Source organism: Varanus komodoensis, unplaced genomic scaffold (assembly GCF_004798865.1).
Source record: "Varanus komodoensis strain SLA01 unplaced genomic scaffold, ASM479886v1 scaffold58, whole genome shotgun sequence".
NCBI classification, from domain to species: domain Eukaryota; kingdom Metazoa; phylum Chordata; class Lepidosauria; order Squamata; family Varanidae; genus Varanus; species Varanus komodoensis.
In genome coordinates this window covers 3,785,764-3,813,636 of record NW_025336197.1, presented here as the reverse complement: position 1 = coordinate 3,813,636, position 27,873 = coordinate 3,785,764, and the positions used below count along the sequence as shown (strand labels likewise).

At 39.2% G+C, this 27,873-nt stretch overlaps 2 protein-coding genes across 2 annotated transcripts in view; one reads left to right on the top strand and one right to left on the bottom strand.

The window, feature by feature from the left end:
• The window catches only part of OXSM (3-oxoacyl-ACP synthase, mitochondrial), a 9,478-nt gene extending 7,685 nt beyond the window's left edge, over nt 1–1,793 (bottom strand). The window contains exon 1 of the mRNA XM_044449403.1: nt 660–1,793. The gene's annotated coding sequence lies outside the window, so the exon portion shown is untranslated. The remainder of the gene's footprint in view (nt 1–659) is intronic.
• NGLY1 (N-glycanase 1) lies at nt 311–27,873 on the top strand. Its single transcript, XM_044449402.1, has 12 exons — nt 311–680; nt 7,229–7,343; nt 8,134–8,343; nt 9,864–10,026; nt 14,366–14,585; nt 15,137–15,258; nt 18,447–18,592; nt 19,115–19,225; nt 21,019–21,183; nt 23,415–23,600; nt 25,113–25,290; nt 26,773–27,873. The coding sequence occupies exons 1-12, from the start codon at nt 553–555 to the stop codon at nt 26,943–26,945; spliced, it is 1,917 nt and encodes a 638-aa protein (XP_044305337.1). The 5' UTR covers nt 311–552; the 3' UTR covers nt 26,946–27,873.

The window sequence follows — 27,873 nt, the reverse complement described above, 5'->3', positions numbered from 1 at the left end:
GGTAGGAAAATGTGCATTTCGAAGTTCAGTCCACTTGACGCAAAACAAGCAGAAACAGAGGAGCCATTGCTTTAAATCTGTGTTTAAATCGGAGTTGGCACCTTCTTTTTTTTAAAGCTTGTTCTCCGCGCTCCTTTTAAGACTAGCGCCTATTCTAGAGTGAAGAGAGAGAGAGAAAGGGGAAATGTAACTGCTGGACGCTGGTGTCAAGCCATGCCCATTTTGGCTCTCATAAGCAACTTCCCCAAATCTGGGGTTCAGGAACTCTATTATGACGCCAGGGGTGATATTCTCGTACCGCGCATGCTCATAAGCTGCAGAAAAATGGAGCGTTCCAGTCACAACTGCGTCGCCGCCACCCCTTTCTAAGCCACCATAGAACTTTCTAAAAGGCAGAGAAGCAGTGGAAATTCCGCCCGCTCGCTCCACTTTTCTGGAGTCGCTGCCTGAGTCAGCTTTATGCAGAAATAAGCGCGGGCGGGCGCCTAGCGATTTAGAAGTTTCTTGCTCACTGCCAAGGACACCCGGGTGGGCAGAGGCCGCTACAGAGCGATGGCAGCTGCGGGGAATTCCTCCACACCGACCATCTCGCGAGCAGTGAGCGAGCTCTGCCAGAATCCCACAGAAACGGTTTTAGAGGCCTCCCGGTTGCTGCTTACCTATGCGGATAATATCATAAGGTGAGAGGGACGGACGGGCCCGTCAAACAAGAGCCGCGAGGGTGAGAAGGTTTGCGTCTGTTTCGCCGCAGAGGCAGCCGGGAAAGGGCTCGTCTCGAGATATAAAAGCTTCGGGATCACGGTTTTACGGGTTGCTTATAGTGTCTCGGGCGGGCGGGGATAAAAGTCGAGAGGGCTGTTGTGGTTGTATAAATTTCAATAATAGCAGTTGCTGACTTTGTGCTTGGTCGGCCACAACCAACTCGCTCCCAAATGTCAGTCAATAGAGCATGGCGGTTTCTTAGGACTCTTGCATCACATGCGGTACTGTATATGGCCCTACCATTGTGATCTTCCATTCCTTTGGAGTAATATGAAGCTTCGTCGCAGTAGCCCGGTTAGATTTGCAAGGCAGTTGTGTGCCTTATATCACCGTCCTGCTGTGACAGGTGATCTCATCTAGCATGGTTAGCAGAGCTTAAAAATATGAGAAAAGACTCCGACCTGGAAAATATTCTGAGTGGCAGTGCTGTCACACCATATGCAGCTCAGAGAGCTTGGGTTGATCATGAAGAGAGCTTCTGCGCATATGTGGAAGGCAGGTTCTTTATTGAACAGAAGCATTTATTTTGGGGCTTCCTGGTCAGCGGATGTGGTCTTCTGGTAAGCTAGAAGTTGCCATGTCATCCTTTTCAGAAACGGACCAGCCATGTTAGGAAGGTGTAAATGGGGAAAAAAACAACCACAACTGCCAGTTTAGAAACAGAATTGTTGCCATACAAAAAAGAATGATGATGATAAGCCAAAACAGTAGAATATGTAGAAGACTTTTGAGAAACCAGAATGGGTGTACATACTGTTGATGTATCCAAACTACAAAATTGGTATGATGCATAGGACTACAGTTGAATGATGTGACTAGCCACCCATTTAGATGTTCAAGCTCAGTTTCACAGATGCTATCAGGGGCTATATTTTGGTCATGCACAAGCCAGAAGTACACCCCCAAACATGCTGTAACTTAGAGCTGTAGGAGAGGCATTTTGGCATTTCAGAATGGGAAAAGCCAGGAAACCACCCATAGATTCATTACTGGGGGGAAGTGGAGTGGAGCCAAGCCAAGGAAGGGTGTGGCCATCTTGTGTGCTGTTAAGTCATCTTCACCTTATGGCAATCCTATGATAGAAAGTGCACCAAAATGTCCTGTTCTCCACAGCCCTGCCGAACTCTTGTAAATTCAGGGGTGTGATTTCCTTGATGAAGTCAGTCCATCTCATATTTGGCCTTCCTTTTTTCCTTCTGCCTTCATCGATCCCTAACATGATTGTCTTCACCAGAGAGTCTTGCCTTCCCATGATGTGCCCAAAGTATGACAGCCTCAGTTTTGTCATTTTTGCTTCTAGGGAAATTTCTGGCTTGATTTAATATAGGACTACTTTTTTGTATTTCTATCAGTTCAGAGTATTCTTAAAGCTCTCTTCCAGCATCCTCCAGCAGTAAAAGCATCCATTCTTCACTGTCCAGCTTTCACACCATACATAGTGTTGACCAAATGGTTTATGTCCTGGTGTGTGTATGCCCAAATACACAACAGGGAAAGTTTTCTTTAAAAAGATTTATTCTCGAAAATCACCAGCTGCCAACGAATCATTCCCGATGGTGTCCCTGAGCAGCCCTCAGTTGGCCTTTTCATACAATGATCATCAAAAGATTACACGTAACACAGTTAACACTTTCCAATAGATTACAGAAGGAAAAAGTTAAAATGGCGTGAACTTTCCCACTCTTATGCCAAAGAAAATGCTCCAAAAGAGTGGGGAGGATGGGGTGCTATAGAAGAGGAGGAAGATGGGGCTGGGTTGGTGGGAATTGCCCATTGTTTGAGCTGCTGTTATCTGTCAAGTGTCAACTAGCTTTCTTGGAATGGTGCCTGATCAGTGTCAGCTGCATTTCAAGGATGCACACATGCTGATTTCTAGAAAACAGGGTTTTTCTCTGGCCTAGTTATCTGTCATTGATTGCCCAATTATATCTGTGTAAGTTATACCTATTGATTTGTACATCAATAGTGTTCAGGAATATGTAGTGTGGATGATCTTGGCCTTGGTTGCCACTGAAACATCCTTACACTTGATGATCTTTTCTAGTTTCTTCATTGCTGGCCTTCCATGTCTCGGTCTTCTTTTAATTTCAATTCTCCATTTGAATTGATGACTGAGCCAAGGTCTTTCGAAATTTCTATTTTTTCATTGTTGGCATTAAAGTTCTGTAATATTTTTGTAGTCATGATTTTTGACATGCACATGGTAGGCTTGTTGTGAGTGGAACCGGCTAGAGCTGGGGGTCAGACTAGATGGCCCAGGAGGCCCCTTCTGACTCGATCTGTTTCTGTTTCCCATCAGCTGCAGTTCTGATTTTGCACTTTCTTCTTTCACTTTCACCTGGCGTCATTTCAGTTCATTGCAGCTTTCTGCCAGTAATGTAGTATCATCTGCATAACTTTAATTATTTATCTTCTGCCAACTTTCACTCCCTTATCCTAGTCAGTTGTCTGCATTAAGTATTGCCGATAAACATATTGCTCGTTTCACAAAATGATGCGAGTTGGTTTCCTGCTTTATTTCTTAACCCTAGGTCAAATTCTCCCACAACATTTGATTCTGCTTTGTTTCCAACATTTGCATTCTGATGTTGTCTTGTTTTGGTGTGTTATCAGTTTCCTCAGGAACACCTGCATAAAAGCCTTTGATTTCGTCCTCATTTGTTGGAACATAAGACTTGAAGAATGGTTATGATGATAGGTTTCCACAAATTCTGATTGATATGATTCAGTTGCACTTTGCATGATAGCCTCTTATTGCCTGTGCTACATATTGCCTTGGTATTAGAGCCACTCCATTTCTTCTGAGTGTATCATTTCCCAAGTAAAACACTTATGACTGAAAATGTCCTTTTCCAGTCCACTTTAGTTCGCTCATACCAAGTACTGTGATATATAGCCATTCCATTTCTTGCTTTACAATTTCCAGTTTGCCATGATTCATACTTCTCATATTTCCTGTTCCCATTGTATTTGTTGTGTAGTATCAGACTTTCCTTTCTACTTAGTGCATGGCAGCCACCACTAGGCTTCCTTTCCACTTAGATCTACTTGCATCGTTAGTGACACCGCTATTCTTACTTGGACTTTGCTCTTCCTCAGTTTATTCATACTTTATGACCTGGGAGTTACAGCTTCTGCTACTATCTCTTGTTTCATTGTGGTTTACTTCATCATAGGATTTATGAGGTGAGAAATATTCAGAAGTGGTTTACCATTGCCTTTTTCATTGCACAGTACCAGTCATGTTAGCTGGGAAATGCCTGTCTACACATAGAGAGTTGTGCCTTGAGTTATTTTCTTTTTCTCTCTAGAGAAGACATTTTATGTTGCATGTAATGATTATTAAAATTAGTTTGTTTTTTGATATTGTATTTTATTTGTTGCTTAAGACACCCAGGAGTCATGTGTTAGTGGACGCCCATATACATGTATAGAGGGAGCATAGCACAGGAGTGGAACACATGTTTTGCATGCAGCAAGCCCCAGCTTTGATCCCCAAGCATCTCCAGGCAGTTCTGGAAGAATTTTTGCCTAAAACGCTGGAGAGCCACTGCCAGACAATGTCAACAGTGCTGTATTGGATGAACTCAATGGGCCAGTTCCCTAAAACACAAGCTATGGTGTCTAGTTTTTATTCACTAATGTACATTATTCCTGACAAGTAATCAAGCTTTCTGTGGCTTTTTGTAGCTTGTTTCGCTGTTAGTCTTCCCACCTGCTCCCAGCCTTTGTATCACATCCTCAGAAGCCTAATGAGTGCACAAGTGCTCATCAGCAAAGCAACATTTAATTTGGAGATTCCCTGCCCCCTCCCCCACAACACACACACCTTTGGGGAGGTGCACACACATTTTCTAAAGGGCAGTAGTGACTGTATATTAGCAAATTTGCACACATCTCCCTGAAAGGTTTTTTAAATTACATTTGTGCAAATCTTGCCAGATATTGGAAGGGAGGAGTTAAATTTGTGTGTGTGTGGAAAACAGTTAAATTTGCACAAATAATAAAATGCCACAGTTCCAACCAAAACCAAGTCTAAAAAAAGAGGGGAAAATCATATCTTTCATTTTTTCTGTCTGTCTGTCTGTCTGTCTTTCTTTCTTTTTATAGAATTAGTTAATATTTGCAAGCCTTTTGGCCACTTTGGAGGAGATCAAACCTCCCAAATTCTACTCAGACAGAATAGATCTCCCTCCCTCCCTCCCTCCCTCCCTCTCTCTCTCTCTCTCTCTCTCTGCTGACAATTCAGCATCATTTCTTCATCTGTAGTATGGGCATGGTAATACTGATCTGCATTTAGCCTTTACCCTTGTAACCAGGTCCTCAGCTGTTACAAAGCCGTTTATGATGAGAAAAGAAAATGGCTATACAAACAACTCTTGAGGCCTACTTCAAAAAAGTGACTCCAGTGGTAACCTTCCCTCCATCTCCAGCAGCACAAACAAACACTGATTCACCAGCACCAGGTCCATCTCCATCAGTATTCATCAATGCAAGGCTTAAAGTTGCCTCACGGATTAGTTTTATGAATAAAAATAGGAATTCAAGCTTTAAAAGAACAACAACAGAGGAGTAGGGAGAAGTAATCTGGGCACCTCTGCTTCTGCCCTTCCCAGAAACTGTTTTGCTATGGTCCTGCTTCATCCTTGAGGCCCTACATGTGCCCCAAAACACACAGTTTAGGCACTTTTGAGCCGATGCTGTGGAAAGAAAAGCCATGAATACCTCTAGAAAATCTCTATCTCCACAAAAAGCCATGAATATCTCTAGGGGACTACATGCCCACTTGTCATATTTGTTACATATTTTCCTAGAGATATTCACACCTTTTCATTAGAGCTATTAATATAGGGTTTATGGCAGTCCATGTGTTCATAAGTATGAAACCCAGGAACTACTTGTATTGCAACCCCTCCACCCCTGCCCTCTTGTACCTTCCTCCCGCTGCCTTCCTCTTGCCAAAAAGTGACTTGGTCATGAGAACAATAGAAATCTCAAGTCAATTCAGTCACTTGTTGCTGATATGACTTGAGTTGGACTTGGGAGGAAGTCACTTGACTCGAGTCCCCAGCACTGCATTATATATAGAAAAATGCTTTTTTATTCTAGAGTAAAAATCTAGGCTTCCCTGTTTGGCAGAGGCATCTGGTTCAGCAGCTTGTTATCATTCTTTTCCTAAGAAATTTGAAGAGAATGATCATACAGCGTCCTTAGAGAAGAAATGAGAGAGATTCACAGAAATAGGCACCATTTTTATTGGTTCAAACAAGCCTGGGGCCCTCCACTTGTGTTGGACTATAACTTTTCACTTTCCCAGCCTGGAAAGGCTGGCTTAAAAGCAGCTTGGTTATATGCTGGAAGGTCTAGATACAGACTTCATCAGGTGATAAAAGGGCACCAAATTTGGAGCTTGGTGCACTTCCCTAGAGAGGGCTTTTCACACAAGGTATTATCACTGATGATTTCTTGTCTGGTCACCACCTAACTAATCAAGAGGACATCAACACCCAGAAATGTTGTAGTCTTGATTGGGGAATATGGAAGCGACAGGCTGCTAAACTTTTCTCCTCCAGCCATTTGCCCACTTAAAGTCCCTTTCCTTGCCTATTGCTACATTCCAGAAAGGAAAAGAAACAGTGATGAGTGTCTTGCCCTTTTCAGCAGCTGGAGAGGGTGTGATTTTGAGGATGGGGGAGCTAGAGAAGAAAGGGTTAAGTAGTTCCATCAGGTTTCCACTCAAGATTGTGACTGATTCTGATTTCAAGTTATGATGGTGGTGGTGTGGTGTGTGCGCGCGAACATTTTAGTTGCTTTGGGTTGCAAACTCAGAAAGGGACTTACAGACGAGTAATTACAGATTCAAAGACACAATAGCAACATTGCTTATGATTATCTCAGTTAAAGGCAGCATTAAACAGGAAGATCTTCAAAGCTGGCCTGAACATCTATTCAGATTGGAAAGGGCATAAGTCAATATAGAAAAGATATTCCATATTCTTTAGGGAACCACTGGGAAGTATCCTTGGTGTATTCTTCTCTAAAGTATTTTAACAGCAGGTACTCAAGAAGGACCACTGAGGGAGATTTTAACATTTTCCCTTCCCTCCAGCCACATCCCTTTTCTCTCTTGCTACCTGGAGGTTGCTGTTATTTTATGGCTCCTGGAATGCCCTTCCAGGGGCCAGAATATTGATTTGTTACAAGCTTAATATGCTACATAAGTATCATAACTAAATAATTTATGAGAATAAATATAGTAAATAAATAATGTTTCAAAACTAAGCATCCACAGAATGTCATTATAGCCACCAAAATGTCATATTGGGATAAGTTAATGTGCAGCAGGAAGCCCTATTTGGGTATTTTACTAAACATAACAGCTATGTTCCAGATGTCTAAATTGATAAAACACTTTTATGTAAGTATTGCATAAACCTGCCTTCTGTTTTTCTTTTAAATGTGTCAGACACCCACATGAAGAAAAATATCGGTATATTCGGCTTGGAAATCAAGCATTTTCCACAAGATTATTACCTGTCAGAGGAGCTGTTGAATGTCTCTTTGAAATGGGATTTGAAGAGGTGAGTGCATTGAAAAGGTCCAGTTCTTTATAACACATTCTCTCATTGGGCCAATTTATATCTTCAATTGTATTTAGCTTTCATTATACAACTGTATGTCATGGTTTTCTCAGTCTTGTTGAAGTTCAGACTTTATTTTCCAAGGGAAACTTGACATAATTTTCAAGAGTTTTTTTTTAAGCTGCCATCAAGATATATGTGTTTTTCAGTCAACAGAAGTGTTACATATCTCACTTGCAAACTTTATGGCTTATCTTACAAAAATGGAAGTCTACACTGTAAAGGAAACCAAGAATTCTTCTTCCTATTTCCATGCCACTAGACATTCTGCATTTCATGAAATCCATAAATAATGTGTGTTCTTCTCAATATGAAACCAATGTAGAGAGTTGAGAACTATTGTGATGGTGTTCCCTCTGAACCAAATTTCTTATGTATGTGTGTGCTGGGCCTTGAGGACTTGACCTCATGACTAGGTGCCTTCTCTGTGTGTGGTTATAAAGCCTAGAAGGCTCAGGTTTTATCACCTACAATTCTTTGCAATAGTTTAACTAAGTTGTATGCCAAATGCTTTTCTATGGGGTTGAGAAAAATATCTGATAAAGCATGTGTCATGGTGTCCCCATTGTTCGTGCATCATCCTCATGATCTATTTCATTTCTATCCTACCCCATAGCCAAAGTTCTCTGGGTGGTTTATAACAAGGCGATATGTAAAGTCAGGTGATATCATTAAGATTCTACTTTTACATTTTAATACAGAAGACTTTATTTTTGTATTTATAATTTAGGGGGAAACACATCTTGTTTTTCCAAAGGAAGCATCAATTGAGCAGCTACACAAAATTCGTGATCTAATTGCTGGAGAAAGAAATAGCCGGTTAAATAGAACAAATCAAAATGAAAGATCAGGGTCCTCTCAGAAGATAACCAACACTCAGCCTCTTGCGGCTCAACCTCCAGGAGCTACTGCCAGTGTAGAGCCTCAGTCTGCTGTCATGGTAATCACCCCAGAATGCTGTTACACTGAGCAAGGAATATGGTTTGAAAGTGATAATGAATATGAAAAAATCAGAACACAGGGAGTGCCGGACTTTTAATTCACATAATAACTCTTGGGAACAGATAAATAGCCATCTGTGGCAACTGTCCTTGTGTGTATCTTTTTGAGTGTACATATGCTGGTGTTACTTGTCTCTGTAAATGTGGGGTGCTCAGCTTTCCACTCTTATATGGAGGGTGCTAAGATAAGAGAGGGATGGGCACCCAGGGAACAGTCTCGTCCAAGATTTCCTGAAGTACAAGATAAATAGCTGACAGAGTTTCAGGATGTTTCCCAACAATTTTGCTTCCTCTTCCCCTGAATAGTGTTCATAAATAGAACACTATTTATAGACAAGATAAATTCCATAATTTTGAATCAATATGTAACAAAGTAAAGTCACACTGTGAAGGTAGTGGAAAATGTGGTTACACATTATTTTTTCTCTGCAAGATCCTTTAAAATATAGTTTCAGACAATATGTCTCTTCTAGAATCACAAATGGAGCTATTCCATTTTGCTTTTCATTTCAAAATAGGTGCTAACTCATACCAGGAAGATGTGGGTGGCTTCTTCAGAATCTGTATGTCTTTTTCTGTATTGAGAAATGAGTGTATTTTCTCTACTGAGCAGGAAGGTGGGATTGCCACCCAAGGATCATTTGTTTTGAGCAGTCGCAGTGGCTGTCAGGCTTGTTTTGTTCAGACGGCCTAACTAACTTCAGGTTGTAATCCAAAGAAGGGGCACACTAAGAGGACATCTTTTATCACTATGGAAGTATAACTGCCACTAAGTCTCTCATTTCTGATGATCAGCTGATTATCTGCTATTTCACCATAACTGACTGTTCCAGCAGTCCTGAGAATGTGGTTGTGTTTCACTTGGTTCACTAGGTGCCACTTGTTAGTATTTTGACTGCATCCCTGGTTAAATCAATATTTGTGCATTTACAGCCTTGAAGCTCTTACTACTCACACCAAACTTCTTTATATCAACCTGAAGTCAATTTTTAGATGCAAATGCAGTTTTTACATTATTGAAATAGATAAAAATAAATGTACACAGAGACTAAGATCAATAAGAGTGCAACATACCCAGCAGAACATCATGGTCATTCTGCTTCCTCACTGGAAGGCCCTTATGTGAAATACACATTTCTTTTCAACTTCAGAAAGCCCTTCAGATGCTATAAGAATTTGTGTAGCTTGTCTTCATATATCTTACTGATTATGCCTTTCAAATAGCTTTGAACATCACTCTTTAGGCCATTTTGAATCAACTTTCCTCCATCTGATGTTCTCCAGATGTGCTAGACTACAGTTCTCATTATACCTAGTCAGCATTCCTGGCCAGCCAGTAGTTCAGCACATCTGGAGGGCATCAAATTGGGGAAGGCTTATTTAGAACAATTAATGGCCAGATGTTGCTAGAAAATTGGTTTGTGACAACTGAAACAAAACACACTTTTTTCCATTTTAGACAACTGAATCCATTTTTTTGAAGACCCTTCAGTCAAACTTCCTACATGTCATGGTATATGAGAACCCTGTTTTACAAAGGAAAGTATTGGCTTGCATCCCAATCCAACAACTGAGAAAGAAAGCTCAAGAAAAGTTAACAGAAGTCAGAGAAAAGGACAGAGGTAATATTTTTAATACAGCTTAAAAACTTCGGAGATATTAAGCAGAACTTTTCTGCACAAGTGTAGGTATTTCTCTTGACTTGCAAAACATATCCAATGGGATGCATTCCAGAATTGATTTCATGTGTGCTTTTCCATCAAGCATTAAAGAAACCTGATCATCAGAAACCCTCGTCAGGCATCCTAACCACACAAATTCTTTGAAGCAGGTAAGGAAGGGTGGGGAAGAACACATTAGTTCCATAAACTGGAGAGTGAATGTTTGCTTCATGGAATGTTCTGCTTGTGTAGGTAACCCTGATCTAGAACTTCTGTGCAGTTCCCTACTGAACCAGAGCAAACATTTGCACTCTAGCTCATGGTGCTAATGTGCTCAGTCCCTCTCTATGTTGTAGTTGTGTAGGAGATTAGAAGACTCAGAAAGGGCTACAGTAGTAAAAACTGACCTGATCTATGTAGCCATAAATTAGGAATAGACCACATGGTGCTCTCCATATTTTTTTAAAGTGCAGCTCTTACAGGCCTCAGGGGACATGTTGAATGGTCAGGGATTATAGGAGTTGTAAATTAAAACTTCTCGAGGTTGACTGTTCTTACCCTAAATATTTCAAGTAGGTGCATCCAATAATCTTCTTAAAGACTGTTAGCCAACTTGTATAGAATGAAGGAGTTTGTTTTTGTTTCAAGTATTTCTAGGCAGCTTTCCAGGGCCATGCCCTCATAAAGCAGTATACAAAACAGTACATGATAACATAGACACATTAGTCATACTAAGATTGCAGTGACAAATATATAAAGCAGTTCTGAGTCACAGAAATTAGTTACGCTCTCAGGAGAAGGTAGCACTGAAGAAGTCCGGTTTTTTAAATCTATTAGAAAGCCTGAAATGTAATTCATGCAGAAAAGAGTTCTAAGGAGGAGTCTTCCATAACTTATCTTTGGAGTTTTGAGTTTGTTTCTAGAATTCATCTGTGAACTGAGTCAAAACAATTTCACATGTTCTTTAGAGCCAAAAAATATTTTAGTTGTAATTCTGAATTGATTGCAGTTTTGAATATTGTGGTATTTCTATGGTACACAGAGAAAGAACAGAAGACTTTTTGAGATTCTGGAAAAACATTGTCATTTTTTGTTAACCTGTAGCAGGCACAGACTTCAGGCCTTCAGGCCTAAGTAATGCCTTTCACAGCTTTGGATTCATGTGTGAGGTGAAATGTGTGGCACTGTTAAGTTGCATTCTGATGAGGCCACCTGTAATACTCTGAACTTTGAGGATTTCAGGCATCCTATGCAGGGCAAGAAGAGTGCAAAGCTGATTATGGCCATGTAGCTATCGCACTCCAGAAAGGGAGGAAAGAAGTCTGAGGTGCTGCCAGGATATGTTGTATCATGGCGATGCCAGTCTCCTCCCTTCCCTTCCCTTGGAATGCCCGGTGAATCCCTTTCCTAAGGTTATTTTTGAGATCCTGGAGAAGCAGCTGTAATGGTTCTTTCTGCGCCAGCTGTGAATGGGGAGAGAGACCACTCTGAGCATGGAGTTCCTGTTCCTTCATGCAAGCAATTTCTGCCATGAGAGCTGGAACTCTGAAAAATCCCTTTCTTCCGTTAGTTGTTTGTAATTATCTGAGTTACAAAGAAATGTTTTATTATTGGCAATCATCACTGAGGATAAGACACAGACACGCACAGAGAGGCAGTGACAGAGACTAATGTATCCTACTTTATTGATTTAGTTCTTAAAACTGTGCTTCAAAGAGAACTTAATGAAGTTTGATAGCTTACCTTTAAAATAAAGTTGTCTATTCTGTGTCATTCATTTTGTGGAACCAGCATAAGAACAGTGCCTTAGATTAATCTATTACACACAGACACAAAACAGATTTAGTTTCCATCAAACTAGAGGGACCTTGTAGGCTACCTAGATTGATTAGCTGTAATAGAAAGACAGGGAAAGCCTGTGTCTAGCCTGCATACATTTAAATGAAACAATACTTTTGTTCCCATTCTGAATCATTCCAGACTCCCACCAAACATGATGAATGGTATTATTATATGAATTTCAAAACTGTAATTGAATCTCTGCATGTAATATTGCTGCTACTTTTGTGCAGATGGCATTAGGAATATAACAAAAGTGAGCTTTGCCTTGCTGTAAGGACAGGTGTTCAGCAGCTAAGGGGAAAGTACTTTCAGGCTCCCATCAGCCCTGTGTAGAGAAATGTTGTCTAAATAATTCTTTGTTTCATTGTGTCTAAATAGAGTGTGTGGTCTCTGTGAGACTATAATGGGGATCCCAAAAGGCTATAATTGGTCTCCAAACTTATTTTGGGCTGCCGGTCCCTTTCTTCTTGGGCAACAAAAGGATTCCTATGCCTCCTTATCTGTATTAGGTCTGTTGTTCTACTGCAAATTTAAAACAACCAATCACAGTTCCCCTGGATCTTTCCTCTGACCCCAGGGGAGGAAATATCTGCCCACTTTAGAAATCACTAAACATGTTGGCCTGTTTAGTTATGCTATATTGTAAACAGGCAGCATGGAACATTACATGTTACAAAGATGGGAAGTGGGTGGTTCACGTGGTTCAGGTTGTTCAGAACATTAAATGAGAGAAGCTATCTTCTTTTTGATTGGTCAGGTAGATCAACAAACATGATTGACAGTTAAAAGTTCCATAAATAACATGATTGGCATGGACATTTTTTAAAGATCAGGGAAAAGTCTCTTAGAGACTGTTAAAGATAGTTGGAGAGTAGATGATAAGGAGTTGAAGTTAGAGATGGCTGGCTGATGAGAGCTGTACTCAAAGCTAAGCAAAACGAGTGATCTCTTCAGTCTTTTGAGTGAACTTTTTGAGCTAGTTCCTCAAATCCAGAGCTAGTGGCTGTGGAGAGCAGGAACTGAGCTTTGAGTTTGCTATTTCAGGCAGGCAGCATAGCCCAACACCAGAGGGATGCAACCAAAGGTCTGACCAGGGACAACTTCACCACTGTTCTCTGATACATGTGACATGACATGACAGTCCATTCATAAACAAATATGTCCAGATCATTGGTCTCAAAGGCACTCCAACCTGTTACATACTCAATTACCCCTGTGTAAACTAGGAATTAACCCCCCATACTAAGAGAAGCAAAGATGGCACAGCTAAAATTAGTTATAGCCAGACTAAACTGGAGCAAGAACATGCCACTGGAACAATGGGCAGAAGAGAGCGAGTGGGAATAGAATGTTTAATCAGCAGTTATAAAAGTTAGAAACCTGCACAGCTTGACTGGGTGCTGAAGTCACTTCTGCCCACAGGATACCACAAGCAGGATATGAGTTCAAAAGCACCCAGCTGTCCCAAGTTCCCCAGCAACCAGTATTCATAGGTATACTGTGTTTGATACTTGAGGTAGCATATAGCCATCAAGGCTAATAGTTATTCATAGTCTTCTCCTCCATGAATTTTCCACTCCCCTTTTCAAGCCATCCAAACTGGAGGCTATCACTGCTTCCTGTAATTATTTCCATAGTGTAGCTATGAATTGTGTGCAGAAGTGTTTTTTTTTTAATCTGTCCAGAATCTTCCACCAATCAGCTTCATGGGAAGAATCTATGGAAGAGGGAGAAAAATGATTCCCTCTTTCCTTTCTCAATATCTTGCATAATTCTGTACACCTCTTTAATGTTTTCCCTTACTTGCCTTTTTTGTAAACCAAACTCAGTTTTTGTAACCTTTCATGATAGAGGAGTTTTCCCAGCTCCTTGATCATTTTAGTTGGCCTTGTTTGCACTTTTTTCCAACTCGACAATATCTGTTTTTAGGTGCAGTGACCAGATCTGAACACACTGTTCTAAGTGCAATTGCAGTGTAGATTTGTATAAGGGCAGCATGATATTGGCCATTTTATTTTCAATTCTTTTCTTAATTCTGTCTGAATAGCATATGCATTTTTGGATAGCCATGTACTGAGTAGATGCTTTCATTGAGCTGGCCACCATAACACCAAGACTTATTTCTTGGTCATCCACTTGCTCAGACCCTATCAGTTTATGTTTAAAATTGGGAATTTCTGCCCTACCATGCATTTACATTTGCTTACAGTAAATCTTTTTCAGCATTCCAGAGGTCAAACAAGGGACAAAGCAGATACATCTTGGCCTAATTTTTTTAGAAAAATGTAGTAATACTACAGTTTCTATACAAAATTTGATATTAAATTAGTATTTCTCTATGCTCCTTTGGAAATTGGAGCCACCTCAGTTCTGTACACCTTCTGTTAGTACATGTTCCAGTTCACTTTAATTATATACTTGGAGAGTCTGGCTTAATTACTGTGTGTTAATTTTTCAGGCTCCCTTGTGAATGAAGAGGATATTCTGTTGCTAGAGCTCTTGAACTGGTTTAAATATGATTATTTCCAGTGGGTAAATAATCTTCCATGCAGCAAGTGTGGAGGCCACACAGAATCTAGAGATAATTTGTCACCCAGCGACGATGATCTGAGATGGGATGCAAATAGGGTTGAAAATCATTTCTGTACCCAATGCCAGTTCAGCAACAGATTTCCAAGGTGAGTGGAGTATAAAAATGGCTGAAGTCCCATTAGGGCTCAGAAACTCCTCAAGCAGAAACAGGAAATGGGGCTTGGGGATTCCACCAGCACCAAACAGACTAGGGTGTGTCAGGAGGTTCATCCTGACTGGTGGAAGCCTGTCGGAAATTATTTTTCTGGAGTATCTGCATAAAGAAGGGGGTCTACCAGAAGGAAAGGTTATCTTCCCTCCTGGTCTTTTAAGTGTTTGACAATAGGTAGAGATGTTGAGATTTAAAGTGAGGGCTGGATCTCAACTATTTCCTTTCATTGCTTGCATTTGTTGATTGCCTCTCTGCAACACACTCTAACTAGCTTACAGTTTGCAATTATGGTTTGCAGTTTAATAGACATGATGCAGAAGAGACAAGAAGGGAGAACATTCAAGAAGCTTGGACAATCTGGGAGAGTTCTTAGATGAAATGATTCTAATATGATTTTAATCATTTCATATTTTATCTGTTACAAATTCATAACTTTTAGGTTTTTGTGGCAATGATTGCAAAAAGTTGTTTTTTAAATGTGTACAGGTACAACAATCCTGAGAAACTTTTGGAAACTAGACGTGGGCGTTGTGGAGAATGGGCCAACTGTTTTACTCTATGCTGCAGAGCTGTAGGATTTGAAGCAAGATATGTTTGGGATGCAACAGGTATGCCTATTCTTGTACCACTTATATTCATGCTAAGATTGCAAAATTTATGTACCCTGAAGCAGAGTTAATGAAGTTCTACTGAAGTGTGTTGAACACCTGCAAGAAAATTCTTAAGAGCTCAGTCTTATGGGGATGATTGTGACCCTCTGAACTTGGAGAATTACAGGCATCCTATGACATGTGAGAGGATGCAGATCACCTCCCTGCACCTTTCATTCTGCAAAGCACTTATACACCTGATTTTGGCCATCCAAGTTTGGTGCTTTTGAGCAGGAGAAGAGGAGGCTGAGGTGCAGGCAGGATATGTTATATCATAGCAGCACCAGTCTGCTCCCTTTCTTACCCCCAGAATACCCCCAAAGCCCTTTTATGAGATCACTTAGCCTCAGAGGCACAGTTGGTATGTTTTTTCCTGAAACATCTGTGGGTAGGGGAGCACCCCAAGCATGAATCCCAGGCTACATGGTAAGAGTGATTTTCCGACATCATAGCTGAGAATCTGAAAAATTCTATAGTCTATAGATGCTGTCTAGCTGACTGTATGGTTACTTTGTAAGCAGTTTATACATGTGACTAACAATCTTGGTAAAACAAGTGACGTCTAACAGTGCAGGATTCAGGATTGCATAAGTATTTATAAGACATATGAAATTTCCTTTTATAATGGAAGAAAATTACATTTTTGTCTCATTTGTTTGAATAGTCAGAAATGTGTCCAGTGTAGTGATGCTTGTAAAGTAAAAGGGTGTTTTCTCCTTTATCTTGAAGTGTTCTTATTTATTTTTATAAATACCAAGAGTTGCTTTAGACTTGCATAATGACATCTATTAACCACAATGCTAGCATGCATGAATAAAATTATTAGCTTGTACCAGAGTGTACTGCTATAGGATGTGTTCATTTTTGTTCTTAAGTCCTAAGTACTTTCTAACCCCTAAGTACTGACAGGGACTTTTTAAAAAAAGATTATACCATGGCAATATCCTTTCAGAGCATGCTCTGCCATTCTTTTCATATTTCTTTCCATATCAGTTTCGTTGCTCATTCATGCAGATGCTTGTATCTTTGATAATATGTGGGAACAATAAAGGAGGGATGACTCTGAAATATTTTCTTGTGAAACAAGCAGTTCTGTGCAAGCTCAGGAAACCCTGCTTCCCCTCTCCCTTCCCCAAATTTAGCTGGAGATTAAAAATTCAAAAATAAGGACATGGGCATTCATTATGATTTTTTGGGATAGTGGCTAAAAAGTTAGTAAAAATCGACTTTAGCTTTTATTTTAAATAATTTATGCCCCTCTGGAGAGCTCAGCAGGAATAAGAACAAATATCAAGCCATGGACTTACCATTTAAATAACCCTTATAGCATTAAATTGTTAAAATAACAGCAGAAGATGACAATAGAACAGTAACATTGTCCAAAAATGTGAAGTTGTTAGAATGCAAATTCAGTAAAATTAACTGCAGCTCAAATGCCTTCCCAGAAAGGTAGGTTTTAGCTATCTTGTGAAAAAAATTCCCAGTAAAGGGAATTCCAGACTGTAGGTCCTCATGATTAAGCATATTTCTAAAAATGATGGGATACACAGAAAATGATCTCAGTAGTAGAGTAAGCTTATATGGAAGACAGCAGTCCCCAACAGGCATGGTTTTAAAGGTCATTGCCAGGGATTCATATCTACTTCTCTGTTATATTTATTATCATCTTTTAGCTAGGGAGCCCAAGGCAGTGTACAAGTTCTGCTCCTCTCCATTTCATCCTCACAATAAGCCTGTAATATAGAATATAGGTTAGGATGAAAGTCTGTGACTAGCTCAAAGTTATCCAGGGGAGCTACATGGCTGAGTGGGGATAGAACTTGAGTCCCAGTCCAATGTTAACCACTATACTCTGCTGGCTCTCAGTTGTGAGCCAGAAAAAAAAGGAGGCTACTGCAGGTCTTCCAACAAGCTAAAGAGTATCATGTACTCTATATCTAGACCTGTGTTAACAGCCTGGTTGTTACATGCAAACCAACTGTAGTTTCTAAGAACTCTTAGAAGGCAGCCCTATATAAGGAGCTTCTCAGTAATCCAGATGTGATATGAGAAAGGCATGAAACTATGATTTTCTTTAGGCATGAGTTTACTTTATTCCCCTTCACTTCTAGTCCCTTTGTGTGTGTGCATACATCTTGTATTTTAGATTGTAAGTTTACAGACAAGTATACTCTTATTTTTTAGCTTTCCAATGCACTCTAGGAGCTATTTTGGCTAGAGGATGGGAAAATGCTTTGAATGAATGCCCATGATCAGATTTGCATTCTCCAGGAATAGACATAGTGGTATGGTTGAGTTGGGGAACATATATCCAAATTAATTGTGAAGATTTTTGAGAAGAGTGTTCACACAACTACTCTCTAGCAGTAGGGGTGCTTGCCAGAAACAGCTTGTCAGGCTTGGCTTGTAGACTGCACCAGCTCTGTAAGATTTGCCAAAAATCCATGTGCACACTTTCTCACTCTTTTTAGGAGTTTAGGATTGTGCTGATGCCAGATATATCTTGCACATCATGTGCAATGATCCTCATCATAGCTGGAATGCAAGGAATATGGGTGGAAAGGACATATGTCTTGTTTGGGGTCTGGATTTTAAATGACCCTTAACATACATTTACCATCCAGACATGTATATCTTAATTCTTTAGAAGACCAGAGTTGCAATAAGAGATGTACATGTGCATGTCAAAGGTTTGCATAAAGGTACAGCCACTTTAAAATATGTCACCCTAGAACTTTCTAAGGTAACTCAGAAATTACAGCTACTACAAACTGGCTGCAAGATTCTAGGCAGTCAAGTTGTGTGACAGCTGTATTGTACCACTTCCCCTGGCTGCCAGTACATTTTCAGTTTCATTTTTTAAAAAAGGCTGGCACAGACCTTTAAAGCAGTAAACAGTTTAACATATTTAGTCTAACAGTTCACATATTACTTGAAGGAACACCCAGAAGGGTCAAAATTAGCTTGTTTGCAAATTAAATGTGATCCTTTTGGTGCTTCATAGTCACAACAAATGCCTTTTGTTTTAATTGGCATGAATTCCAAGGTGGGGAGCTTTGAAGGCCAGTAAAGTTTGAAGAGTTCAGTTTCCTGAAATGAAGGGCCTCCATTTCCAATATTGGTTTCTTTCCTTTTCCTCTCCACAGATCATGTATGGACTGAAGTGTATTCTTCATCTCAGAAGAGATGGCTCCATTGTGACCCTTGTGAAAATGTTTGTGATAAACCCCTTCTGTATGAAATTGGCTGGGGGAAAAAACTCTCCTACATTATTGCTTTCTCTAAAGATGAGGTAGGAGAAGGCATATTCATTGAAAAAAAGACCAAAATGTACAGAAATAGCTTTGCCTTTAAAGCAGATGTATAGAAGCTCAGATCGATGGGCCAAATCCATCCCTCTGGAGTACCCTACACTGGATACTACTTTCCCCAACAACCAAGCTCTTGGTGTTTTCACAGCTTTTATGTACTTCTGTTCTATTTCAGAAACATGATATATCCCTTTTAAGGCTTAGATTAAGCAGTACAAACTTTATGCTAAATTATTCTGTGGGTTTTGGATCCACACCATTTGCCTTTCCCCTCCCAACTGAAATGTGGACCCTAAGAGTTTCTCTGGAACTGAATGTGGCTCTTAGGCTAAAAGAACACTTTTGAAATGCATTGAACACTTAATAATTGGCTACCATATAAAGCTACTAAATAGATTTATGGCAAGGAATAATTAACTGGAATAATTCTAATATCACAGTGTTTGAAACTAATAACATATTATTGCTAGCATTATTATCCTTTCGCAATTCATGCTTTTCAGGTTGTTGATGTCACTTGGCGCTACTCTTGCAAACACGAAGAACTGCTCTCCAGAAGGACCCTAATCAAAGAGGCAGTGCTACGAGAAACTATCAATAATCTTAACAAAGTGGTACGTACCTTAGCTGATCAGTTAAAATTGCACAAATACTGAAACCAACTGTCCTTGGATCAGAGATTGTGAGCTTGGAATGTTGTTGCAGGAAACACACTTACACTGAACTGCAAGAGCAGGAGAGCTTGTGGGTCTGGTTATGGAATAGAATAAGGCTTGCACTCTACCCCGCCTATCTTTCAGTAGCTGGTGATCTGTCAGCCTAGTCTGGTCAACTAAACTATCTCACAGTGCTGGATATTTATAGCCATACATACTGCAGTTCTGCTATATCATCTTTACATCTTGAGTATGTGTGCTGGCCAAAAAAAGTTGGCCACCACTGTTTTAAAAATTCCACATTTTGTTTTGCTTTTGTTCTATCAGCAGGTGTGAGGTTGTCCTTGGTAAAGTGCCCTTTAGTGCTCCCAGCCCCCTGGCAAACTTTCCAGCAGCAGAGCACTGCTGCAATAGGCAAATGAGCCACTTCCAGTTTGTTATTCCCACAATGCCCTGACATAGTATTTTTCTGGGATAGCTTTCTCCAATCTGGTACGCATCAGCTGTGATGAATTAGTATTTCCCATAATAACCAGCCAGCTCAGAATTACAGGAATTGCAGTCCTATACAACTGGAGGTCACTACGTTTAGAAAATTTGCTCTGAGGCATTATGGAAATGTGAACATAACACTTCGCAACAGCCTGCTGCTGCCACACTATGATGCTTTCAGGGGACACAGGCGGGTGGGAATGACCAGCATAAGGCAGGTAGGCTGGTGGAACCCCTTCTTCCTCACAACAGCCCATCAAGGCCACTGAAAATGCAATGGGAGCAGGGTCCAAAAACAGGCAGTTCTTCCATAGAAAGGCAGATCCTCGATCTAGCCTAATGCTCTGTACAAATATATATTTGTTGTTGGCTCAACAAATCTGTTGTGATTTAGTATGAGCAGGTGCTGATCTAGCTTGATTCAGGGCTTTTTGCTAAAAATGTGGAGCTATATAATGCTATGTAAACAAAGGCATCCCTCACTGGGAATCTAACCTTTTCAGGTTCCAAGTGATTATGCATTGGGTTAATCACCATATAAAGATTGAGACTACTAGGACAGTCAGTGATGTGGAATGAAATAATCAATCTAGCTATTTTGCTTGTTTTAATTTTTTAAAGTCTAGAAATGAAAAGGAGATTACAGTTGAGCAAAGATCAGTAATTTGGAGTACAATTCACAAGCTCTGTAAATCTAAAAGTGAATGTCCAGGTCAATTGTGAAATCTTACTACTCATCAAAGGTAGTGGGTTGGGACCAAACTCAGGGTTCAGTCCTATAACACACTTACCTGGAGGCAAATCCTGTTGAACTCAATGAGAAATATTTCTGAATAGATATGCATAGGAATGCACTGTTAATCATACTTGGCATAAAAATCAATGGGACTTTAAGTTATACATGTCTGACTTTCTCCATCGATTTCAGTGGGTATACTCTATGTTTTATTAAGTCTGAATCCAACCTAGTGTGAAAATGTTCCCAACCTTTTTCTTTCCTATTTAAACTGCACATTAATGTTCACATAATTGTGAAAAATTCTGATTAAGTCAAGCTGATTCTTAAGGAGATCTTCATAAAATAAATGGTAGACATTTATCTTTTTTATTGTTGCAATAGAAAATGAAATTAAGCCTGCAATCATATGCTCAACTTCCTGGAAGAAAGGCCCATTTAACTTAATGGAACCTACTTTTAAGGAGATATGTATAAGATTTTGCTGTAATTTTATTTTTATCACTGATTTCTCTAATCACAGAGACAGCAATCTTTGACTGAAGGAAGAAAAAGAGAGCTCTTAGAAAGAATCATTGTGGAGCTTGTTGAGTTCATTTCTCCTAAAACTCCTAAGCCTGGAGAACTTGGTGGAAGGGTATCTGGATCAATGGCTTGGAGAGTTGCCAGAGGTGAAATTGCTTTAGAGGTATTTAATACATCTATTGGTAATTCTTTCAGAATTCTTAGTTTATGGCCCAATTGTGGGTTATTGCATTTGTGGCCCCAGTCCAGATAAACTTAAATAATGCTTAAAACTTACTTACATTACTCACAAGTGACTTGCCTTATTGGTTTGTTATAAGTATTACTACTAGTAGTAGTGGTAAAGGCTTTCTAAAGTTTGTTTTAGGTATTATCCAAAACCAGGAAAGACCCCAAACAAAAGATGATAGACACCCAATCAACAACATAGCAGATAACTTGTAAATATATACAGTTGTTATTCATTGCAAAATTTGTCCCCAAGGTTCCAATTTATACTCCCCACTACATTCAAATCCAAATCATTTAAGAAATATTGCTGCAGTTCAAGAAAACTCCATATTTTCAATGGCTAAAGCAATCTCAGTTGATTTGCATTTTGACTGGTGCTCATGGTCTGTCAGCAACTGGTATAAAAACAGTTCACATAAAATGTATCCAATAATGGAACAAAACATGCAATGAGAAATATTTTATACTTCATCGTATGTCCAAAAATACAGGCTACAAGAACATTGATACACCAATCATCTAACCTTGCAGAAGGCATTTGTTGGAATTTATAGGATGTTATGTCCTTGGAGAACATATACAGATTAAATGAGTTTCCAGGTAATGCTAGAATTTGATCATTGTACAGTGGAGTATTATTCCACTGGTTCTAATGAGGCCTGAATGTGACTTTCTCAGCATTTAGATTAAGACATGTAGAAAGGCAGTCCCTGGGCTCCAAATGACTGAATCATGAACATCCGTACTTACAAATGAACTGCCATAGAGCCTATTAATTAAAAAATTCAAGTTAAAGACAAATGGTTTGTAGTAACAGATGCAAACTCGTTTCCATGGCGTACTGCAGAAAATCATCATCACCATAGAGAAAGAAGAAATAAAAGGGGAGAGAGGGAGGCCTTCAAAGCATGCCTTCTTGCCCTATCCATGCAGAGAGGGAAATCTCTCTGGAATTTCCTTGGTGCAAAGAGAGAAGGCACTGATGAGTGGGGAATAAGAACATAAGAATGTAATAAATTAAGAAGAGGAGTTTTTCAAAAATTAAAGAGGAGTTCTGCAGGATCAGACCAAGGTCTGAGAGAGAGAGGGAGAGAATATATACATATATGTAACCAATACATGTATGGTCAGCAGTACAGGTAGTCCCCAGGTTAACAACTTCTGTTCCTGAGAATAGCCTTAAGTCGAATTTGTAAGTTGGACCAGATGTGTAATCCAATGTTTGTCTTAATATATGTATATATTTTACTTTTCTATGTGTATAAAGAACTTAAGAAACCCTTGCACTAAAACATCTTAAACACAATACAACATTGTAATAATGATAATACCGTAATAATAAAGTAACTACAGGTGGGGGGAATCTCTGACACTGGTAATATTCAAGCAGACATTGAGCAGCCATATGTCAGGGGTGTATTAAACTGGATTCCTGCACCCAGCTGAAGGTTGGACTGAGTGGTCTAAATGGCCTCTTCCAACTTGTTGATTCTGTAAACATTTTTGTTCTGAGCAAGAACTGTTCTACTGAGATTGCATCAAGAATCAACTGGCCAATAAAGTGATTCTCATGCTACCATCTCATTTTGTCTCTACCATCATTTTGCTGGACGTTAATGGCCCTTAGATAGCTGAGGTAAGTGTGAGGAAAGTACAAGTGAATAAATCCAGAAGGTATAATATAATAGTTAAAACCAGATTCAAAGTATCCTCATTCTTCAGAGATACTTGAGTAAAACTATTCAACATGGAGCCTGAGCTCTCAGGAGAACCAACTGTTACTTTGGATGTCACTCAGCTTCAAAATCTTGCCATATTGATCCTTCCTATTGGGTAGAATCTTATACAGACTAGCCAGGTGCTGTGGCAGTGAAAGTGGCCTGTGGTATTTAGAAAATGGGGAAAATGCCTCAAAATGTGACTGCAGCAAAGACTGGAATGACAGCCATATCTGCAAGGGTTGTGTGTGTGGATGGAGGAAGAAACTTGCATGAACACCTTCCATTTTGAACGATTGCTTCACTTACACAAATACACAGAGCAAGAGGGAGAGAGGGAGAGAGACAGAAAGAGGGGGAGACAGAGAATGAACAGATGCCCTTAGGAATACTAATTAAATACCTAATAAAAACCTGATTTACAATTTTGGGTTTGGTCATTTAGAATAAAGAAGTCATTTTTATTCCAACTGGAAAAGAGAAAGCCTCTAAACTTCTCCACCTCAGATACAATATAGTTGAAGACTGTTACACAAGACTATCAAATAACAATGAAAAGATTCATGGCTGGGAGAAAGGGGTGTGGAAGATGGACTCCATATGGAGAAAGGTTGAGTCAGACTGGGAAATGGTGAGTATCACCTCAAGTTGCAAATATTCATTTTGCTTTTTGTGGTATTTAGAGTGTTCCACTTGTGTTGGTAAATATTAATGTCCTGTTTCAAATAAGATTGCCAGCTGGGAATGAAGGTAGCCTATGGTTTGGAACAGGATAGTGAAGCTGGCTACAGGTAACAAATATCTGTTCAGATATTAAACTGTAAACCTGACATTTCCGTTTCAAAAGTGGACTAATATAAAAGCTGATGGTAATAAAAATTCTGCCTTTCCAGAGAATTAATTTTTCAGCTCTACAGAAGGGTCTTTTTATATTACATCTCCTGTCTTTATTGCACACAAGAAATAGGTAGGATTTTCCTATCCTCAATGTTGCTTCCTCATCTGCAAAGAGTGGAAGAATGTCAGTCACCTTGCATTAATGACGCTCCTATCCGAGTCCATTTCCATTTGTAAAGAGACAAAGTAACAATTGGAACAACCACTCCAAAGAAAAGAGATTCACAGATTATAGCCGAAAGAAGAAAGCATAAATACTGAAATGGATGGTTTGATTGGGTCCTGTGCATGTGATATTCCTTGAAATAGCATAGCATATAGTTTTATATTCTTCGTGCACAGATTCCCATACTGCTTTAGGTCCATTTGTGCAAATGAGTCCCTCAAGAGACCCAGTGGTACAATCCGCTCTTTGGGAGGGAAATAACTAAATCCAGCTCACTTCTTCACTCATCCATTCCCAACTGGTGATCACCATTCTCAGAGCTGATTGTGTCAGATCTTATATTTGGTAGATAGGCATAGGTAGATCTGTATGTATAGCAGCATATATGTACTCCATTTCTGCATGCATAGATCTTAGAATAAGGAACACTATGTTCACATTTGCACTTTATTTGTGCTTCCTTGCATTACTTTGTATAATTAAAATACACTGTCACAGAAAATGGACAGAGAGGATACACCAAGGATCTAAAGCCTTCTCAACTCTTGTCAACATCTCCATTCCCAGGAAACAATTAGAGGCACTTTTAAATGTTTTCCTTTCATTGCTGACAGTGGGAGGGAATTATTTTAGGGAAAGAAAAATTCAGGATATTTGACTTTCCTCTTGGTTCCTATCTTGATAAGAGCTGTCAGGACAAAGAAGAGAATGGAGGAATTCTAACTATACTTACTGAGGAGTAAGTTTACTTGAACTTACTGTGACATACTTTTAGGCTTCCCTTAGGCCCACGACTTCATAACAGTGTCACTATTTGCATGTAGTTCCTAGGAGTAACACCCTCTGAAGATAGTGGGACTTAAGTAGACATGTATTGCACTGTTAATCTCAGTGAGGTATGTGTCTCATCCTGTGCTTGCTTACCCAGATATAAGATCCACCAAGTTAAATGCACTTGCTTATAAATGAGTGTCTGTATGACAGCAGCATTAATCCACCCATGCTTTGTATTGATTGCTGATTTAATGCATGCAAAACGATTTGTTTCATATGTACATTTTTGTCATTGTGTCTGACTAGGTTTATTTAGCTCGAAATGAAGGATCATTGTCTGGCTACATTTGCTGGAAGTTTGAATGTGGCTCTGTTGGTCTAAAAATAGAAAACATTTCAATCAAAACAAGCAGTCAGACATTTCAGAGTGGAAAAGTAAGGTGGATGCTGCACTCTGGAGACACTGTAGCTGATGTGAATGGAGGCAAGTGTGACATTTCTACTTTTTAAAATTTGCACCTGCAAGGAAAGTAGGATTTTTTTAAAATTAAGATTGATTCAATGGTAATAATATATGTTTATTTCATTCATCCTCACAACAGTCATGCAATGTTACCAATTAGTTCCATTATAGAAAGTTAAGACTGAATGATAATGGCTAGTCCGAGGATCCCCCCACAAATCAATGCCTGAATTTGCCTTTTTTGTTTTCCTGATGCGTACAACCCTATGCTTGCTTCCTGAGAAGTAGGCTGTACTGGTTCATTGAAACTTACTGTTAGTTACATGTGCATCTTAAGGCTAACATCCTAGATACAGTCTAGGGAGTATGCTCCATGGGATGTAGTAAGTCTTACTTTAAAGTAAATATGCACAGAATATGCTGCTGTCTAGAGTTTATCAGTTGAAAAGAGAATGTATACAACTCTGAACTGGCTTTTTGTGTAAGGATGGCAGATCTGTTGAAACAGCCTAATTGTCCACTCATCCAAACAATGTGATTACTATTTTAGCTGATTTAGCTCAATTAAATGCCAGTGGAGCTTGGATCAGCTCTCCATTACAGGCTATCTCCTTCCTCTTTTGCAGTTTTAGTTAATGCCATTGCTTGTATTTGGTCATTTGACATGCATTTCTCTTTTGGCTGCAAATATTGGATTATTCTGGGACAGGTGAGCAAGGGCCCTGTTTGAGCCACCTCCTACTGTTCGCAGAACGTCACGGGTAATGGAAGCTGGAACTGCAGTTGCTGAAAGAGCACATGAGTTTTCTGCCATTTTTCTACAGAGTTTTTTCCCCTAAATGGCATATATAAAATACAGCTTCCCTCCTCAGAACCTTCTTTGACCATCTCTTTCCCCTTCCAGCCTCTACTATATTTTCTAGTGCAGCAACATACCTGTCCCTAAGGCTAAAAGGACATTGTACAATTTTTTTCTCTTAAATTTTTTGCATGGTTACATACTAATGCAGCATGTTCTTCTTTTAAATGTGCATGTTTTGCATTTTCTAAATTACCTCTGTCATGGAGATTGTGAGAGCTAATCTAAGCCATCTTCAATCTGGAACAATTTAGCACAGTAATACTTCATAAATACTGATTCCCAGATGTTTGAAATGCAGATCAGATGTTCTTACATTTGCCTGTGACCCAGAGAAAAAGCCCAGAGCAGAGAAAGCCCAAATCAGTTTAAGTAAAAATATTCAAGAAGTTTGTGGCTTGGGCTGTTCATCAGAAGAGGTATCACAAATTCCTGATACACTTCTATGTCTCAAGGATTTTTTATGGACCACATAGGTATCATCTGCAGTATGAATTGCAAACAAATTCTGACAAGGATCTAAACAATAAATAGTTTGCAGTGCTTTACAACATCCTGCTTAATTTTATATTTTATATTATTCTTTCTTTGTTAATATACATTGTTTTAACAGGATTTGCTTTGTTTTGTTTTCCTTCCTGTAGATAAAATACTTCACACTTACCCTGGTATTTGCAATGTAACAGATGTTACCTTGGAAGCTGAACTTAGTGGAGGGGATGGTGATATCGCATGGCAACACACACAGCTATTTAGGCAAGGTTTAAAAGAGGGCGAGGATTGTCTTGAGATCATTATAAAATTCAGTGAGCTTTGAATTTCTCTCAGCAGATATTCAAAAAAGATATCTGTATCAACCAAGGCCTTCTGGCACAAAATAAATGAAAAAGAGACTATGAACTGCTTGTCAGAAGGTCTTGCCTCAAACAGTGTACTTTTCATATTACTACTGAGAAGAAACAGATTTTGTCAATGTGAAACATAAAAAGATCCTGGAATCTTGTAAATGTTCTCTTGAAAATGTGCATCGAATACACATACATACATACACATTTCAAAAGGAAAAAGAGGCAACGTTTTACATTCAAAAAGCAAGAAAAATAATGCTGTGATCCTGTGAATATGTACTTGACAGTAAACTACATTGACAAAGCAGCATTTACTTCTGGGTAAACATGCATAGACTTGGGCTTCAAAGTTAGCATTCATATTTCTAATGTTTCATCTATTGTGGAAGAAGAGTTTTAAAAAGAATGAAGATTTTAACATCTTTTAACTTTGGATTTTGGAATTTGATTTTTAAAAATACATCATAGAATCATAGACTAGAAGAGTTGGAAGGGGCCATGAAGGCCATCAAATCCAACCTCCTGCTGTTGCAGGATACCACATTACACCATCCCACTCTGATGGCTGTCTAGGTTCTTTTTGAATGTCTCCCGTGTGGAGGAGCCCACGACCTCCTTGTGATGTTTGAGCTTTCTCTTTGATCATAATTTTATAATAAGGAATTTATTGTACTCATAATATTAGGGTAAGATTATGGAACTGTGGAATAATTACTAGCTTGTGATTTCATTTTTGTTAAATGTAATAGGCTATTGAAAATGAAATTTCATTGACAAAGTAGCTGATTTTGATGTCTGCTATGTCCTCTATTTCCCAAATTGAATATAAAAAGATCCAGAATGAAATATTTTGGAAGTTGATAATAAGAAAATAAATTTACAGTGTTCTTAAAATCC

What these genes read in the sequence shown, in the direction of transcription:
- NGLY1 (XM_044449402.1), top strand. Translation starts at nt 553, where the DNA reads ATGGCAGCTGCGGGGAATTCCTCCACACCGACCATCTCGCGAGCAGTG. An exon ending in GAGGTGAAATTGCTTTAGAG is followed by an intron (nt 21,184 to 23,414) that starts GTATTTAATACA and finishes TTGGTCATTTAG; the next exon opens with AATAAAGAAGTCATTTTTAT. An exon ending in TGTAGCTGATGTGAATGGAG is followed by an intron (nt 25,291 to 26,772) that starts GCAAGTGTGACA and finishes TCCTTCCTGTAG; the next exon opens with ATAAAATACTTCACACTTAC.